The sequence below is a fragment of the Mus pahari genome, chromosome 16 (genome assembly GCF_900095145.1).
Source record: "Mus pahari chromosome 16, PAHARI_EIJ_v1.1, whole genome shotgun sequence".
NCBI classification, from domain to species: Eukaryota; Metazoa; Chordata; class Mammalia; order Rodentia; family Muridae; genus Mus; species Mus pahari.
This window is the reverse complement of record NC_034605.1, coordinates 52,609,146-52,625,494: the sequence shown is the minus strand read 5'-3', so window position 1 is coordinate 52,625,494 and position 16,349 is coordinate 52,609,146. Positions and strand designations below refer to the sequence as shown.

Genomic DNA, 16,349 nt, shown 5'->3' with positions numbered 1-16,349 from the left:
CAAGGGCACTGACAGTGGTGGTTGCCTGCTCGGTTAAGGCGAAGTATCCGTGCTGGATCCACTTCTTCCATGCATGCATCCGCGTCCTCTGCCCTATCTTCCACCCTCTATGCTCAGACCTTCTGAACACGTGCCTGTGTCTGCTAAGCATATGCCCAGGTTTCTGCCCTGGCTTCCATGTCCAAAACACGTGCGCTTGCATACACAGTCTCCCTGTTCTGTTTGGCCAATCTTGGGAGCTTGGAAGGACATGAAGAAAGCACCAGAGCTCCTTGGTCAACAGCATGCACAAGCAGCACACAGAGCTTTGCAGGGACGGAAAGAGAGAACACAGGTGTAGCATCTCCTCCTTCTCCTCCTCTTCCTCCTCCTCCTCTCTCACAGAACCAGTAAGGCAACCCTGCCTCAAACCCAGGGATTACAAACCATCCACCAGACCCCCACACCTTTGGAAGACCATCCCTTCCTCTAGTGGACCATCGGAAGTTCCATAGAGGAACACTCTGGCATAGAATTTCAGACCCTGGAAATGTTCCAAGGCATAATTTGCCCAGACTCTTCCCCTGCTGTCCTTCCCGAGATAGTCACTGTGCTAAGGCCACCAATGCACACAACTCTCCCTATAAATGTCAGTTCAGAATCAATTTCTTTGAGATGTGTCGTTATTCCTTTGAGATACGGATACTCTGGGTCCCTCTAAACCTCTCTTCTTTTTCTTAAACCTCTGCCACAGTAGAAACTCTACAGACTCCTAATTCCAGGGAAGAGGGGCTCATGCCAGCAGCTTCCAGGGCAGTTTCCAGAATTCTCATCCACAACCACACTTGACCATTTCCTAGCAACCCTAGTGTTATAACGCAAAATGAGACTGCTGTCTCCAGCATCCCGGCACTGATAAAATGAGAAGCACAATGTTAAAATAGGAACCAGACAAGCTTTGTTTAGAGGAGTGCTACAACCAAACGCCCACACAGAAGGGCACCTGCTCCTTCACTTATGATGTTTCCCCTAATAAACCCTTCATCAGGGGAAACATCTTAAGTCAGATATGTGTTCAACACCTGTCTCAGTCAGGGTTTCTATTCCTGCACAAACATCAGGACCAAAGCAAGTGGGGGAGGAAAGGGTTTACTCAGCTTATACGTCCACACTGCTGTTCATCACCAAAGGAAATCAGGACTGGAACTCAAGCAGGTCAGGAAGCAGGAGTTGATGCAGAGGCCATGGAGGGATGTTCTTTACTGGCTTGCTTCCCTTGACTTGCTCAGCTTGCTTTCTTATAGAACCCAGGACTACCAGCCCAGGGATGGCACCACCCTTGATCACTAATTGAGAAAATGCCTCACAGCTGGATCTCATGGAGGCATTTCCTCACCTGAAGCTCCTGTCTCTGTGATAACTCTAACCTGTGTCAACTTGACATACGAAACCAGCCAGTACAACACCCAAGCTGCCAAACACTGTGATGTACACATTACACCCTGTAATATACACATTACACCCTGTAATGTGCAACATGCTCCGAATACACATTACCTTATCATTGGGCAAATCTAGCTAATAGTTTATTTTGTGATCTATTATTAAATATCTCATGTTAGTAGATGAGTATCTGGCAAACATGACTATGAAAAAACCCTATGCAAAAATACAAACTATTACCCACAGTATGGAGCTCTGACTCTTTCAGAGGCCTCTGGGTGGTGTCAGCTGCTGCTCACTACCTCTACCCAAAACTGTCCTCAGGTGAGCACCTCCAGTCTGTGAAAAAAATGAAAATATAAAATCCAAATATAGTCAGGCCTGGTAGTGCACATCTTGGATTCCAGGACTCAGGAGGCAGAGGCAGGAAAGTCTCTAAGTTTGAGGCCAGCCTGGACTACAGAGTGAGGACTCCAACAACATTAAGTGTAAGAGCCTGGCAAGCTGGAAGGCAAGGCAAAAGGAATCCAGGATCATAGTAGAGGCAGGAACAAGGTGAGTACACACATACAGGAATGAGGATTGGGCTAATCAATGCAATCCTGGCTTGTCAATATGTCCTGGAAAAGCAGGACACTAGGATTACTAAGCTTTTTCATCTTAAGGGTACAAGAGTGGCCCAGCAGTGCTTGTATACACCTTTGATCCAACACTCAGGAGGCAGAAGCAGACAGAACTCTGGAACTTTGAGGCCAGCCTGGTCTTCAGGTCGAGTTTCGGGAGAGCCAGGACTACACAGAGAAACCCTGTCCCAAAACCCACAAAAAGAGTACAAGATTGTTTTCTGCTATCTTGTTCCCACATCTAACCCTGCTCTCACTGAGTCTAGAAGCTCGGTGGGGTATAATAGTACTTCATATTTCAGGTCATTCTATAAGTCTGCATATTATTACTATTATAAAAGTTTATCATAGAAAAGTTTATATTTTATCATAGAAACAAGATTCATACTATATGTTCTGATGTCAACTTGACTATATCTAGAATTAACTACATCTGAAATTAAAATCCAAAAGTGGCAGGCACACCTGGGAGAGATTTCTGCTTAATTTGCAGTGGGAGGATCTACTTCTTTTGCACTTCTTCTCTCATACAATACATTCCAACTGCAGTTTCTCCTCCCTCCACGCCTCCCAGCCCCCTTCCTCTCTCCTCCAGATACATTGCTCCTCTGTTTCTCTTCAGAAAAAAAGGCAGGCCTCTCAGAGATACTGACTGAACTTTGCATAAAAAGATATAATGAGACTACGCACAAAGCCTCATATCAAGACTGGGTGAGGCAATCCAATGGAAGGAAAAGGGTCCCAAGAGCAGGTGAGAGGGCCAGAGACACTCCTACTCTCACGGTTCCGAGTCCCAAAAAATCCCCAAGCTAATGACCATACCATATACGCAGAGGACCTAGCACAGATCCATGCAGGCTCAGGGAACTGCCACCTCAGTCTCTGAGAGCCCTATGAGCCCTGCTTAGTTGATTCTGTGGCCTGTGTCCTCCAACCCTCTGGCTCCTACAATTCTTCTTCCCCCTCTTCTGAAGGGATTCCTGAGCTCCAAAAAGTGAACCCCGATGGAGATCTCTAACTCACTCTCTCTCTCTTCATCCAAAAGCTTCTCTAATGGCTATTGGGCTCGGTGCTGACTTGTAATCCAGCTCTTTTAGGTACAAAGACATACATTTGATACATAGCTTTGATCCAGGTCTAATTTTGGTCATGCCTTCTGCTGGAAACCAATATAAAGACATGGACCAAGGGAGCTTCTGCTCTTTACTTGCTCTCCCCTTGCTAGCAAGTCCATTCCCTCACTAGCATTACAGCCTACTTCTGGATTCCAGCGTGTACTAAAGGTCATCTGAGACATCCAGCCTTGTGGACTGAGCAACTGATTGATTCCTGGACCTTCCATCCATTGCCAGGCAATGTTGGATTAACTGGACCACAACCTATAAGTCATTCAAATAAATCCTAAATAGACAGACAGACAGACAGACAGACGGACTGATAGACAGTTACAGAGAGATAGAGATGTTCGTTTTGGCACCAGACATGTGGTTCTAAAATGACAAAAGTATATGAGTAAATCTTAAATATCTGGAATAGTCTTTCCAGTTTGCCAACACATACAGTTACTGAAGCCTCTCCCAGGATCTTAGAGAATACCGAAAGCCCGTGGTGTGAACTATACTACAAACGTAAGGAGATAAATGCATTTGATTATCCTGATTCATCAGTTGAGGGTGGCAACATATTTGGTGACTCTGGGTTTAAAACTTCTGACAGTTTGTGAAAAAATAAGGAAAATGATGGTGCTGGTTGGTTGCTCTTAGCATCTCTGGATAAACTGACAAAAGACAGAGATATGCGCCATGAAAAACCACAGTGAACTTAGTGATAAAATTGTCCAGATCCAGATGCACATAAATAGTCAAAAGGTTTCTAAGTGTACCTTGGAAGAGAATCTTCTCTCCAACAGTCACACAACCCAAGCTGCAGAAAATCAGGCCTAAACCCTCATTATAAAGTTGATAGAAACAGCAAAATTTCAAGTCCCAACTCTAGAGGTTTTCAGAGTTAAAATAAGAGCATTAACTGGTAAAGAATGAGATCCAAAACTTGGGATACAAAGATCCTATTGAAGATGAGAATTTTGAACCCTCAGATTCTCAAGGGTTTATCTGACCTGAAGAAACAGGCTCTCTACGCTCAGCCCCACCCTTTAAAAGATTGCCATCTTCAACTGTGACTGAGGAAATTAATCTTTGTCTTATAAACCAGCAGTGACTTTCTCTTAAGAAAATGTCAGGTAAGACTGTACTAATGTCCCCCAAGCCCACCAATAGTTGCCTCTAAACCTCTAACCATATTTAATGCAAAGCCAGCATCTAGAGAGGACATAGAAAGTGTAGACCATGAGGAAGGGAACTACCCTACTAAGGAGCTTAATAAGTTTGTTAATTCATTCAAGCAGACGTCTGGGGAGCTCAAGCAATATCTGTGGGACTGGATTTTAATGGTGTGAGATAATGGTGGAAGGAAAAGAAACCAGGTTAAGGTTACATTTATTGACATGGGCCCCTCTGAGTGAAGATTCTAGATTTAGTATGGAACTTTGTACAGTTTTAAAAGAATGGGTATAGATCACTGGATCAGGAAGAGCTAAGACCTGCTGAGGTGCTTGCCAAGGGTAGAGGAATACAGAATGGGGTAGTAGAGGGAGGTAGATAGCTATAAATATCAGCTAAGGCCCCATGACCAGTTGTAGAAAAGAGGATTATAACTGACATGAGAGTTTCTGTTGTATTTTGTTATGGGTGTGTTTGTACAGATAATTTGTGTTTTAAATAAGACATTTTCTTCAATGTCTTTATCATGTGACCTAACATCATTTAAGAGAATATCAATGGTTATATTTAAATGTGAGGTACTAAAAGAATGTCCCTCCAGACATTGCCACCTATCCTAAATTTATAATATGTTTGTGGTTGTATGACGGATAGTTATATCACATTAGAAATAATTATGAGCTGGTTAAATATGACCTGGATGTTGTTTTCATTTGGAAATTAGTCATGGCATAGGAAGACATGATCATGTGTCAAGTTGAAAAGGGGTGGGCTTATGATGATTAATCTTGTCAGACTGAATAATCTAGAACTAACTAAAACCCCCTCCCAAACAGAGGGCACACCCGTGAGGAATTTCTGCTAAATTTGAAGTGGGAAGATCTACTTCTAATCCAAATCTTAATGTGGGAAGACAATACATGTGTCTGTCGAGTATTTGCTTACAGTAAAAGGACTGAACACTGTCCAATCCAAAGAAAAGGGAGTCTACAAGACTTGAGAGGAACTCTTGGCCAGGGCGTGGGGCCATTCCCTTAAGTCAGAAGCCTGCTAGTTGGGTTCAGTTCCACAGACCACCATCTCAGCAGGTGTCTGGTGGGCGATTGCTAGCAGTAGCCTCACAGAGTCTCTGCCTGCAGAGGCATCTTAGGCATCCCTGAGTGCTACAAAATTGCCAAACTGTGTGGGTGGCCATCTGAGGGGCTGTGGCCCAGTAGGCAAGCTGTGCAGATAATAGAGAAGGCTAATGGAGCCTAGTAGGGGTGAAGAGGACAGAGCGAGGGTGATTTGACTTTTCAGAACCATAATGTTAACTACCATTCCCTTTATTCCATCTAAAGGGAGCTCTACCGTGCTTCCTGGGCAAGGAGGGGTGGGGGTGGGGAAACACTCTCCAAGTACTGCAGTTGGCAAGGGGCAGGGCCAGCTCTCCGGTGAGGGGTGGGACAGCTCTGCACAACCCTCAAACATCAACATGACCCCCGGTGGCAACCTAGACCACGGATGTCTGCTTGCCCTTTGGTGGTAACAAAGGACCATAGTTTCAGGGCCATGGACCCAGACATGGTCCTGGGTGGCAGCATGGGCCAGGACCTAACCATGGCCAGAGGTGACTTCACTGGCTACTCACAGCATGCTGGCTGGGGTCTCACCCTGAGGTCACCAGTCTCTTTATTCCATTTAACATAAAGGCCTTTTGTTAATCTGTTTATTTCCTTGAACACCGGAATTAACTCCATTCCACTTCCTGGTATTCCTTTTTTTTCTCAATTTGTACATTCTGTATTTTTACTTGTCAAATTTGCTCATTTTCATTATTGATCTTCATATGAATGAACATTGTAGCCATAAATTTTTCCAACCTAATTTAATAAGGGTTCAACCTCTCCTCTAGCCCACCACCCACCAGAGGTACTGGCGGGGGGGATGTTATTAGAACATGGGGTAAGTAGACCTGTTCAGAAATCTTCATTGTCAGAATGCCAGCAGTTCAGTCCCATAGCAAACCCTAAATAGGATTCAGGAGCTTCAGTTCAATCCTGAAGAAACTGCAAGGCCCAAGGCGAGGCAGCAGAAGTGGCAAGAAGTCGAAGGAATCTCATGAGAAGTTCCTGCAGATCAACATGAAGATGTACTTTTATAAATTAATGCTGTCTAGATGAATCAGTGACTTTATAAAATTCCTGATTTGATTCAAATAATTTTAGGAAGAAAGTTTAAGGAGATGGTTTGAGTTGTTATACCAGAGAGATGTAATAAAGTTAGTATCGAGAATAGAATGTGCCCCCTCCTCGTAGAATGGTAAGCAAAGGCTGCAGAATAAGGAATACAGTGCGTTTTCATACGTTACACTAAGAAGAGAAACAGGCTTGGGGCAGATTTGTGATCAAAGAAAAACATTCATTCTAGGTCAGGTGCAAGGATGGAGACACAGGTGCGCACTGTGATAAAGCAAGGCCATGGGAAACTGTTGCTCTGAATTTATAATGCACTTACAGGATGAAACACTGCTTAGAACTTACTACGGGCATCCTTCTGTAACTCCCCTTTGTGTAACATTTTATCTCTGAGGTGATTTTTTAAAAGAACTTTTGTCTAAGAAGGTATAAATTGCCAGAGAGAAGAAATATATTATGGAGGTTCTGCTCCTCCCACCAAATGTATATATGTATATGTCTGTCTATATGCATGTACATACATGTGTATAGGTATATGTGTATGTATGTATGTAAGTATGCATGAACACTTATGGAACTGATGAAGCAGGTGATCAGGCCAGGCCAAAGTGTCAGTGTGTGTGTGTGTGTGTGTGTGTGTGTGTGTGTGTGTGAATGACTTTCTCCCTTTCTTTCTTTTCCCTCTGGCTCACAAAGAGTTAACAAATTCTCTTGCCTAGCCAGAGAGGGGCCCTTGAACCAGAGAAAAGAGCTCAGATAACTAAGCCTTTTTTTAAAAATTATTCTATGTATATGAGTACACTGTTGCTGTCTTCAGGCACACCAGTAGAGGGCATCAGATCTCATTACAGATGGTTGTGAACCACCATGTGGTTGCTGGGATTTGAACTCAGGACCTTTGGAAGGGCAGTCAGTGCTCTTACTTGCTGAGCCATCTCTCCAGCCCACGTTTTTTTTTTTTTTCTTAATCCCCTACTGCTATCAGCAGGCATGAGGTTGTCAGAAGCCAGCAGCTTTTGACCACAGAACAGCAAAGAGTTAAAGCAGAAATGACCAAAAGTAAGCAGCTTTTGGGCACACCCACCAATTCCATACTCCCCTTTTCCACTGCCTGCCTCAGTACCTGGATACCCTAGCTGGCCCCCAGCAGTCACCCATGCTGAGGTGAGCTTTGGTGATACAGCTGGCTGCCTTTGAGTCATTTCTGTTCCTGTAAGTAGCCCATATCCCTGTCAGTAACACCAAGAAAACTCACTGGTTCACCAAGTGGGACTTTGGTTGTATCCATCCTTTGGTCATATCCATACTTGGGTCTGTCAGAGGATCCCTATCTGGGATGAGTAGCTGTGAATGTTGTGTCTCCCCAGGAAATGTCTTGTCACCTAGCAATGTGTGTGGGACCATGGAAGGTGCTGTTGAGCAGGGCTCAATACTGACTGAGCATTGTATGTCTGGTGGAGTGGGTGGTGTACAGAAACTCAAGATACCTAACAGTGTTTATGTGGGTGTAGTAAGTGTCCAGCAGAGCCTGATTGCTAGAGGTGACTGAAGAGTTATAGTGGGTACCACCAAGGCCTCAACCTAGTAGCACATATGACACGGCAAAGGGGTTGTCCAGGAGGACAAGATACCTTGACTTGTATGTTGGATAGAGGTGGGGAGGGGTATTCAGTAGAGCCTGATACATAGCAATGGGGGAGGGACTGGCAGCCAGGGACAAGGAATCCATCAGTGCCTCGTTCATATTCACCCCTGGCCTCCATCCCATGTTAAGTACTATATGTAAGATCTTGCTAGGCACCCCAGTCCTGCTTCCATTCAATGTACACTGCTATACACCCCTCTGGCACTGGAATATATACATTCTAGATATTGTTTTTTCCTACCCTAACTGCAACACTACCCACATACACATCTGGGTACCAGACCATGATAGATAGCATCCCCCTGCCTTGATGCAGGCGAAGCCCACATTCATTGCTAGGGGTCAAGCTCTGTAGCCCACCACCCTGCTAGTAATGATGGATTCCCTCTCCCCTACCCTGTCACTGGCACCACACAGGCACTGCTGGGTGCCAGGCCTTGTTGCAGTCCACCCCACTGTGCCTCCACATACACTGCAGGGCAGAAACAGGGTGTTCAGCATGGTCTGAAAAGCAACTGCATTTTAGGGGCAACGAGGTGCTGCACTGGGGAGCATGGCAGGAAATGTTCAACATTTAGGGCAATGTCCAACAGGACCTGAGACAGACAAGAGGGTTTATGGGGCTGGAGGAGGGTGTCCAGCAGGGCTTAATACCTAGCAGAACACTGGGGGAGGAAATGTCAAGTAGAGCCTTTAACTGGCAGTGCTACTGGGAAGCGTCAGCAAAGGGAAGACATGCCCCACAGGTCCTGAGTCCTATGTTTGCTGAGAGGAGCAGGTGTGGACAGGCAGCAGAGACTTTGATACCTAGGAAGAGTGGGGGTTGTTGTGGTGTCTTAGTCAGGGATTCTACTCCTGCACAACATCATGACCGAGAAGCAGTTGGAAAGGAAAGGGTTTATTCAGCTTACACGTCCGTACTGCTGTTCATCACCAAGGAAGTCAGGACTGGAACTCAAGCAAGTCAAGAAGCAGGAGCTGATGCAGAGGCCATGGAGGGATGTGACTTACTGGCTTGCTTCCCCTGGCTTGCTCAGCCTGCTCTCTTATAGAACCCAAGACTACCAGCCCAGGGATGGTCCCACCCACAAGGGGCCTTTCTCCCTTGATCACTAATTGAGAAAATACCTTACAGCTGGATCTCATGGAGGCATTTCCTCAACTGAAGCTCCTTTCTCTGTGATAACTCCAGCTGTGTCAAGTTGACACAAAACTAGCCAGTACATGTGGGTAAGAGGGGAGACATGTCTCAGCCAAAACCTGACACCAAACAGTGTAAATGAGATAGAAGTGGGTGAGTCCCTTAGGGCCTGCAGTGGGTACTGGGGCAATGTGGGGTGTCCTGCAAGGCCTGGTGCCCAGCAGCGTTCATGGGACAGTGGCAGGATGTGCTCACATCCAGCAGTGTACATGGAGTGGGGATGGCAGCTCTGGGCTTTCTACTTTCCAAGAACGGCTTCTTCTATGACTTTAACAGCTTCCATGTGAAACTGTTTTAGTCATTTAGGTGGGTCTGCGGCTGGGCTCCATGGTCACTTCCATGTGTCAGGTCTCTGTCCTTTCCCCTTAGCACTTGCTGTGTCACTGAGGCTCTTGGTAAGTGCTGGAAGCTCAAGGGCACAATCTTGAGGACTCACTTCTATCGCCTGCCATCTCTTCTTGGTCTAAGCCTAGTGGCTTGCTCCATGTGATGTGTTGGGCATCAGACTGTCATTCTGCTAAGTCTACAGATGAAATTCAAAAGATGTCGCCTGAACAACTGTGCTGCCAAAGAAGAAGGGCATCTAAGACTCTATATCCCTTTAGATTTCTCTCAGGCATGCATTACATTGTTATAAATGCAAATTATATTGGGTTTCTACTTCAGGACCACAGCATTTTTTGTATTGCAAATTCTATCTATGTGATACCAGCGAGAGTACCTGGAGGTCCATCTTCACATTAGCATTTGTGGCCTGGAACTGGGAGTTTCCATCTTCACATTAGCATTTGTGGCCTGGAACTGGGAGTCCATGGTCACTGTCCTCAGGAGAGCCAGTCCAGCAACGGGGCACAGACATGCACTCACTTCTCAAGCCTCCACTGAAACACTTTCTTAGACTGCTCAAACAGGTTTTCTGGGGCATTTGTGAGGTCAGACAGATGTGAGTGACCCTGCAATGTGAAATATACACAGGATCAAATCAAGGGCACTGGGAAGCCTACCCAAGAGGACCTACCTGCAGACCCCAGACTTTGTGGAGAATTGGAAGAGGCTCGGGTCTTTGCTTGGATGCTGGAAGAGAGACCACATCATCACCCAGGACAACACTGAGCATGCTCAGGGCCTCAGGAACTTGCTAAAAGGGAAGATGGGAGGTGTTCTCTGTTATCACTGGTAACAGTGGGGAGCACAGGCTCAGGTCAGAAAACTCCTGTCTACATGTCATGTTATAAGAAGTAACCAAGTACTTAAAGGAAGGGAACTCAAGACAAATGGAGGAGAGGGCAGAAAGCCCCACATTCTCCAGGGCCACCGTCTATGGACTCTTCAGCGAACAGCAAGTTTGTTACACATGGCATTGGGGTTAAAGGGGACTACAGTGCCTGTATAGGTTTCCTTTGTGCTTTCTTTAATACAGAACTGCTGCTTCTCTGGCTTGAATACACCAGCAAGGCCAGCTCGGAGCCCTCTGTCTGGAAGAGTGAACTGGCCTGCCTGGAACTGCTGCAGCTCCGGCAGCGGCTCTATGAACAGATGAGCAGGAACAGCTCCAGATCCACAGTACCTAGACTTGGGCACTCTGTTCTCTGATTGCTCACCTCACACTTGTGCAGCTGAGCAGGTTGAAGACACCCTGAAAATAATCTTCCACAACAGAGCATGTGGAACAGCTACAGAATCGAGAGGAGAAAGTTGCTGCCATACTGGGCTGGGGCTAAAAGGTGTGGCTCACAACTCAAGCTGCCCTGACCAAACATCCTTTATCCTGAAGAGTAAGCTACCAAGCATCCCTGAGACTCGCTGTCCTCCCCAGTGAGGTGGACGTGACTGTAATACCATAGGATGAGGTAACCCCACCTGCTCCCTCCAGCAGTGAGAGATGTGCAAACTGTGGGTGTGGGTGCTGGATTCGTGGGCTCATTCCTCAGCTGACTACTTCTCTCAGGAAGCAAAGGCAACAACACTTTCCAGAACAGCAGAGATAGACAACAACCATGCCATAGGAAGTCACCAAGAGTCACTACCTCCTGGGTAGTGTCTCTTCTGCATCCCCGAGACCCACCATCTTCTTGGCAGACTACTAGCTGGTGTGAGAGCCCATGGTTCATTTGGACTGAGCTTCCTGGGAGCCTGACACGTGACTGGGAGCCAAAAGACACAGCTCCTCCTTGCCCGGGCCTTGGCATCATGAATACACAGTAGGACTAAAGGCCTGACTCAGTAATTACCTGCTCACCTAAACCTGTTCTGGCCCCATGAGCCAGCTGTTCAGTATCTCTGACCTGTTTCCTGTGCTAGGCTGTGAGGCTCACCTGTTTTCATGGTTCTGGAATCCAAAGAAGATAGATTTGGTGGCCACTGGTGACAGGACAGCATAAACCCCATTTGTCTCCATTGATTTCAGAAAGAAAGCCACTGGTCCCAGGAACTAGGCAGTAGGTCACCAGTTCCAGGAACAGCCCAAGAATGGGGAAATAGTCAAGGATGGGCCATCTGTGCTGGGCAGTCCTATCTCATCCTGTGGTTAAACGTTCACAACATAGGAATGCAGACCACTGACCTCCTGGCACAAGCCAATCAGAAGCTGACCTCTGTGGCCTCCCTAGAACCCACCAGTGAAATGTTGATTACTTAACCTGCTCTCCAAATATAGAACTAACATAGTAACCAATCAAAGTTAAAGTAATGTCACTGTTTGGCCCCTACCAATCACATTAGAGATTACCTAGTCCTTCTAGAGAGTTTCTCTGGTTCCCTCTAAGAAGGCCTGCATTGCCTTTGTCTGGGTTCGCTATTTTGAAGAATGGCTGACCCCTGCATGCCAGTTGTTTTTGCAGAATAGATGTTCTTCGGCTGTCGTGCCCACATAGGTACCAGGGGGAGGTTGTTCACCCTTGTCAATACAAGGTTCTCCTCTGAGCTGGGGACAGGATCAGAGAGGAGATGTGCTACCTACTACCTGCCCGAATGGCCCCAGGGTCCCTCCAAAGCTGCACCACTGCCTTCTCTCTCAGTAACATTTGCTCCTCTCTGTAAGGCAGGGGAGGTAACAGCTGTGATTGGGATCAAGGTAGCCTGGCCTCGGTAGCCTTATGCTCCCCTGCTCTGCATTCAGGGAGAAGCGCTCCACTCGGAAGGTGCCTACAGCACAGCAGACAACACATGCACGCGTGCGCACACACACACACACACACACAACAAGAACACAGCTGATGTGACTGGCTCAAACTCCCAGCCCAGTGCTGATCAAGGTTTCCATCTTGGCCTGGCCCCGAAGGTGAGCACTGGCGATAACTTGAGTTCAGTAGCTACCAGCAGTGCTGCATGAGACCACTGTGCCACAGGCCTGGCAAGGCCCACTCACCTTTCTGAAGCAGAGTGTCAACTCAGAGGCCCAGCCAAACGGACAGACATTTATTTTTTTCTCTTCGGCTTGCTGGCATTGTCCTGTCAGGCAAAAGACAGACTTGGTTGTGATAAATTTAAAAAAAAAAAAGTCATCATACAAAAGAGCCCTTCCTTTCTTGATTTGTTGGACCAGCATGCAGTGGGGGTCCAGTCTTCTGGCTTGGGAGGGAATCGGGGACATGGGACATGTAGCAAAAGCAATAGCAGTCAGGGGAAGTCAGGGAGGCAGTGCAGCTGACCTTGGGGACACTGCACAGATCGGGGTTCCCAAGCTAGGCTCTGCTCCAAGTCCCTGGGTACAGGAACCCCATGGAGCTAAAACCACATCCATCCTGTTAGCCCACATAGCCCATCAGGGCCATCTGCCAACCTAGGATCACAGGTTCCTCTTCCCCCACATGAAAAACTACCTCACGGGGCCCAGAAACCTGAAAGGGAAAGACAGACCTGCAGAGCAGAAAGCTGTGTGTCTCTCTTGGCAAATGCCTTCTTCTTGCCTCCCCTCTCCTCCCCAATGGGGCACAAGGGGGCTTCTTGCCCTTAGGCAGCTCTGGCCATCCTTTTGGCTCACACTTTTGCTCTGAGCAGGCCACTGTGGAAGTCTAGCCCCAGGCCTTCATCCCTCAGATTTCCTGTTTGCTTACCTCCATGGTAGGACAGAGGCCTCTGTGATGGACGTGCAGTCACACCGCCACTTGCCCCTCCTACGTGGCTCCTGGTGCAGCTGTCTCAGTCTGTAAGAGGCTGATCTCCATCCCCATCGTCAGCGTACACAGAGGCCCAACGCTTAAAAGCAGACAGACACACACAGACTCTCTCAATGACTTCCAAGAACACAGGACTTGACTGTGGCTCACACTGCTGTGACACAGCTCTCCCACTGAGTCCCCCCTTCTGAGCATGTGACCTCTTTAGACAACCCCTTCCCACTGCCTCTGCAGCCTCTCACCCTCGGCTGGCAGTCTCTGACTACACCCTTTCAGCTCACACTAGCAGGTGATGCTTTGGGGTTGTGCCTTCTGAACTCACGGAGGTGTTCATTTGAATGCCCCACAAACGGCATAGTTATCATGTGACCAATTGTAAGTGGCAGTAGAAATACATAAATAATAAATGCCCCGGTCCACCTTTGTCACCCCACGTACCACGTTTTGTGTGACTCCGTTGCCTTCCCCCTCCACTGGAGTCACTTTCTTCTGGAAAACCTGGCTTGTTTATTGGGCTGGCAGGCAACAGCATAGTCTCCGCACACAATTCCCCATCCTCCTCTTAACCCTCTTCCAGCCTTGGTGTAGACTGTGGGAAGAGCCTGTCTTTGAGCTCTGCGCTTGGGCACCTGAGAACTTTTCTCCAGAAGATGTTTCCTGATGGGACTCACGCCTGTTATTCTCATATATGCCGTTGGCGGTCACATTCCAGGCTGCGTCCCCAGAGTTCTTTCCAAATGGCATATTCTGGGTGCGTGGTGGGTGGGGTGCTCTGTAGGGTATTTCAGAAAAAATATCCTCTGAGGATGTGTTATCTAAGGACACACCTTTGGAGGTCATGCTGGTCTCCCAAAAGCTGCTGTTCATGAGCTGAGCAGCTACGGGAACGTCCCAGGGATGTGTGTCAGAAAGAAGAGTTCTCATCCGCTGGCAGCACGGGACGTCTGGCATGCTGGGACGTTTGCCGCCCTTCTTCCTTGAAAGCTTGGCATTGTCAGCCACATGGCCTCTGGTTGTCAGGGTGAAGATGTGAAGAGCAGACTCGCTCCTTGTCCTCTTTAGGGAGAGATGGAAAGTGGGCGGGCCTTTGGGTATCATGGCAACATGTGGCACAGGCTTCGTTTGGTGCCCAGTGTTGTCCCCCCAGGGTGACTGGTGTTTTAAAATTAGATAAGTTGCCATGATGTTATTGAATTTTTTTTCACGTAAAGAGTCCCTGATGTCCTTGGCACTGTAACCCATTGCCCACATAGCCACCACAATGCTGGGGGCTGGGTTGCTGGGACATGCCTCCAAGGAAGATGCCAGTTTGGAAAGGTCTTCACCGCCCCTGAGCCACTGGTGCTGCATAATGTCACAGATCTTGGGCCTCTGGTCTGGGTCCACAGTGAACAACTGCACGATGAGGTTTGCAATGTGTGGCGAGAGCATGGGTGGGATGGAGTACTTGGGGTTCAGCATCTTCTCCTTCATCTGGGAATAGGTCTTTGCCTCAAATGGGAAGCGCCCTGTCACCATCGTGTACAAAACCACCCCCAAGCTCCAGATGTCATTCGCCTGCGCATCGTACTCCACGTCAGTGAAAATCTCCGGAGCACAATACTCCAGGGTGCCGCAGAACCCCTTGAACCTCTGCCCGGATGTGACTTTGATGGCCAGGCCAAAGTCACACAGCTTGACACTCCCTCTGCCATCCAGCAGGATGTTGTCCGGTTTGATGTCCCTGTGTGCAATGCTGTTCTCGTGGCAGTAGTTGACGGCACACACCATCTGTGTGAAGATGCGGTGGGTCTCTTCCTCCTGCAGACAGCCCACCTTCTCGATGTGGCTCACCAGGTCTCCCCCAGCAGCATGCTCCATCACCATGTATGTGTGCTCTCTGGTTTCAATGATATGGAACAGCTTGATGATATTTGGGTGGTCCAGGGACTTAATGATGTCGATTTCAGTCATGATAACAGAGTCATTCTTCTCACCCCTTTCCAGGACCTTGACAGCCACCCAAACCCCTGTGTGGAGGTGGCAGGCCAGCTTCACCTCGGCAAAGCTGCCTTTGCCCAGGGTCCTGAGGATCATGTAATGATCGGTGAGGGTCACCTCTTCAGGGGGGCTGGCCTCCCGCTCCAGCTGCATCGTCCCCTCCTCCCTTCCCTTGCCTGCAAGCTGCTTGGGGGTTCCGCTGACAACACCTGACAAGAGCAGATTATTTAAAATTAGAAACAGGTCTAGGAGGAAAGCATATCGCTACAAATTCCTATATCACAAAATCAGAGCCACGTCAAACAACCCGAGATGCACTCCAAGGTCACAGAACCCGAAAACATCAGGTGACAAGGTATGATAAAGATCAAACCTGGAATCAATGATCTAGAATCCAAGAGTAACTTGAAGGGTTAAAGAAGCAGAGCGAGTTACTTAAAACGATAATCAAACCTGATAAAACCATTGCCCAAACTAAGAGAGGGAAGGCACACATTAATAAAAGTAGACACTAACGCCGGGTGTGATGGCGCACGCCTTTAATCCCAGCACTTGGGAGGCAGAGACAGGCGAATTTCTGAGTTTGAGGCCAGCCTGATCTACAGAGTGAGTTCCAGGACAGCCAGGGCTACACAGAGAAACCCTGTCTCGAAAAATAAAAAAAAAAAAAAAGTAGACCCTAAAGAAAGCAAGATGGTAGCACATAGGACTAAAATCTAAAGAATCATTAGGGAATGCTTTGTAAACCTATACTTCACTAAATTGTAAAGCTAGATAAAATGGACACATTTCTAAACACATACGGCCTGCCAAAAATGAACAAGAGCATACAAAAAAACCTAAATAAATAACAAGCAATGTGGTTGAAATATTAATGAAGAAATTATAAAAAAAAAAAAAAAAA

The 16,349-nt window shown here is 47.3% G+C and overlaps 1 protein-coding gene across 1 annotated transcript; it reads right to left on the bottom strand.

The window, feature by feature from the left end:
• Positions 1-10,676: 10,676 nt before the first annotated feature.
• On the bottom strand, positions 10,677-15,598 carry LOC110333695 (sperm motility kinase X-like). The gene is made up of 2 exons (XM_021215377.1): positions 14,137-15,598; positions 10,677-10,873 (listed from the first exon to the last, which is right to left on the bottom strand). The coding sequence occupies exons 1-2, from the start codon at positions 15,596-15,598 to the stop codon at positions 10,677-10,679; spliced, it is 1,659 nt and encodes a 552-aa protein (XP_021071036.1).
• Positions 15,599-16,349: the final 751 nt, after the last annotated feature.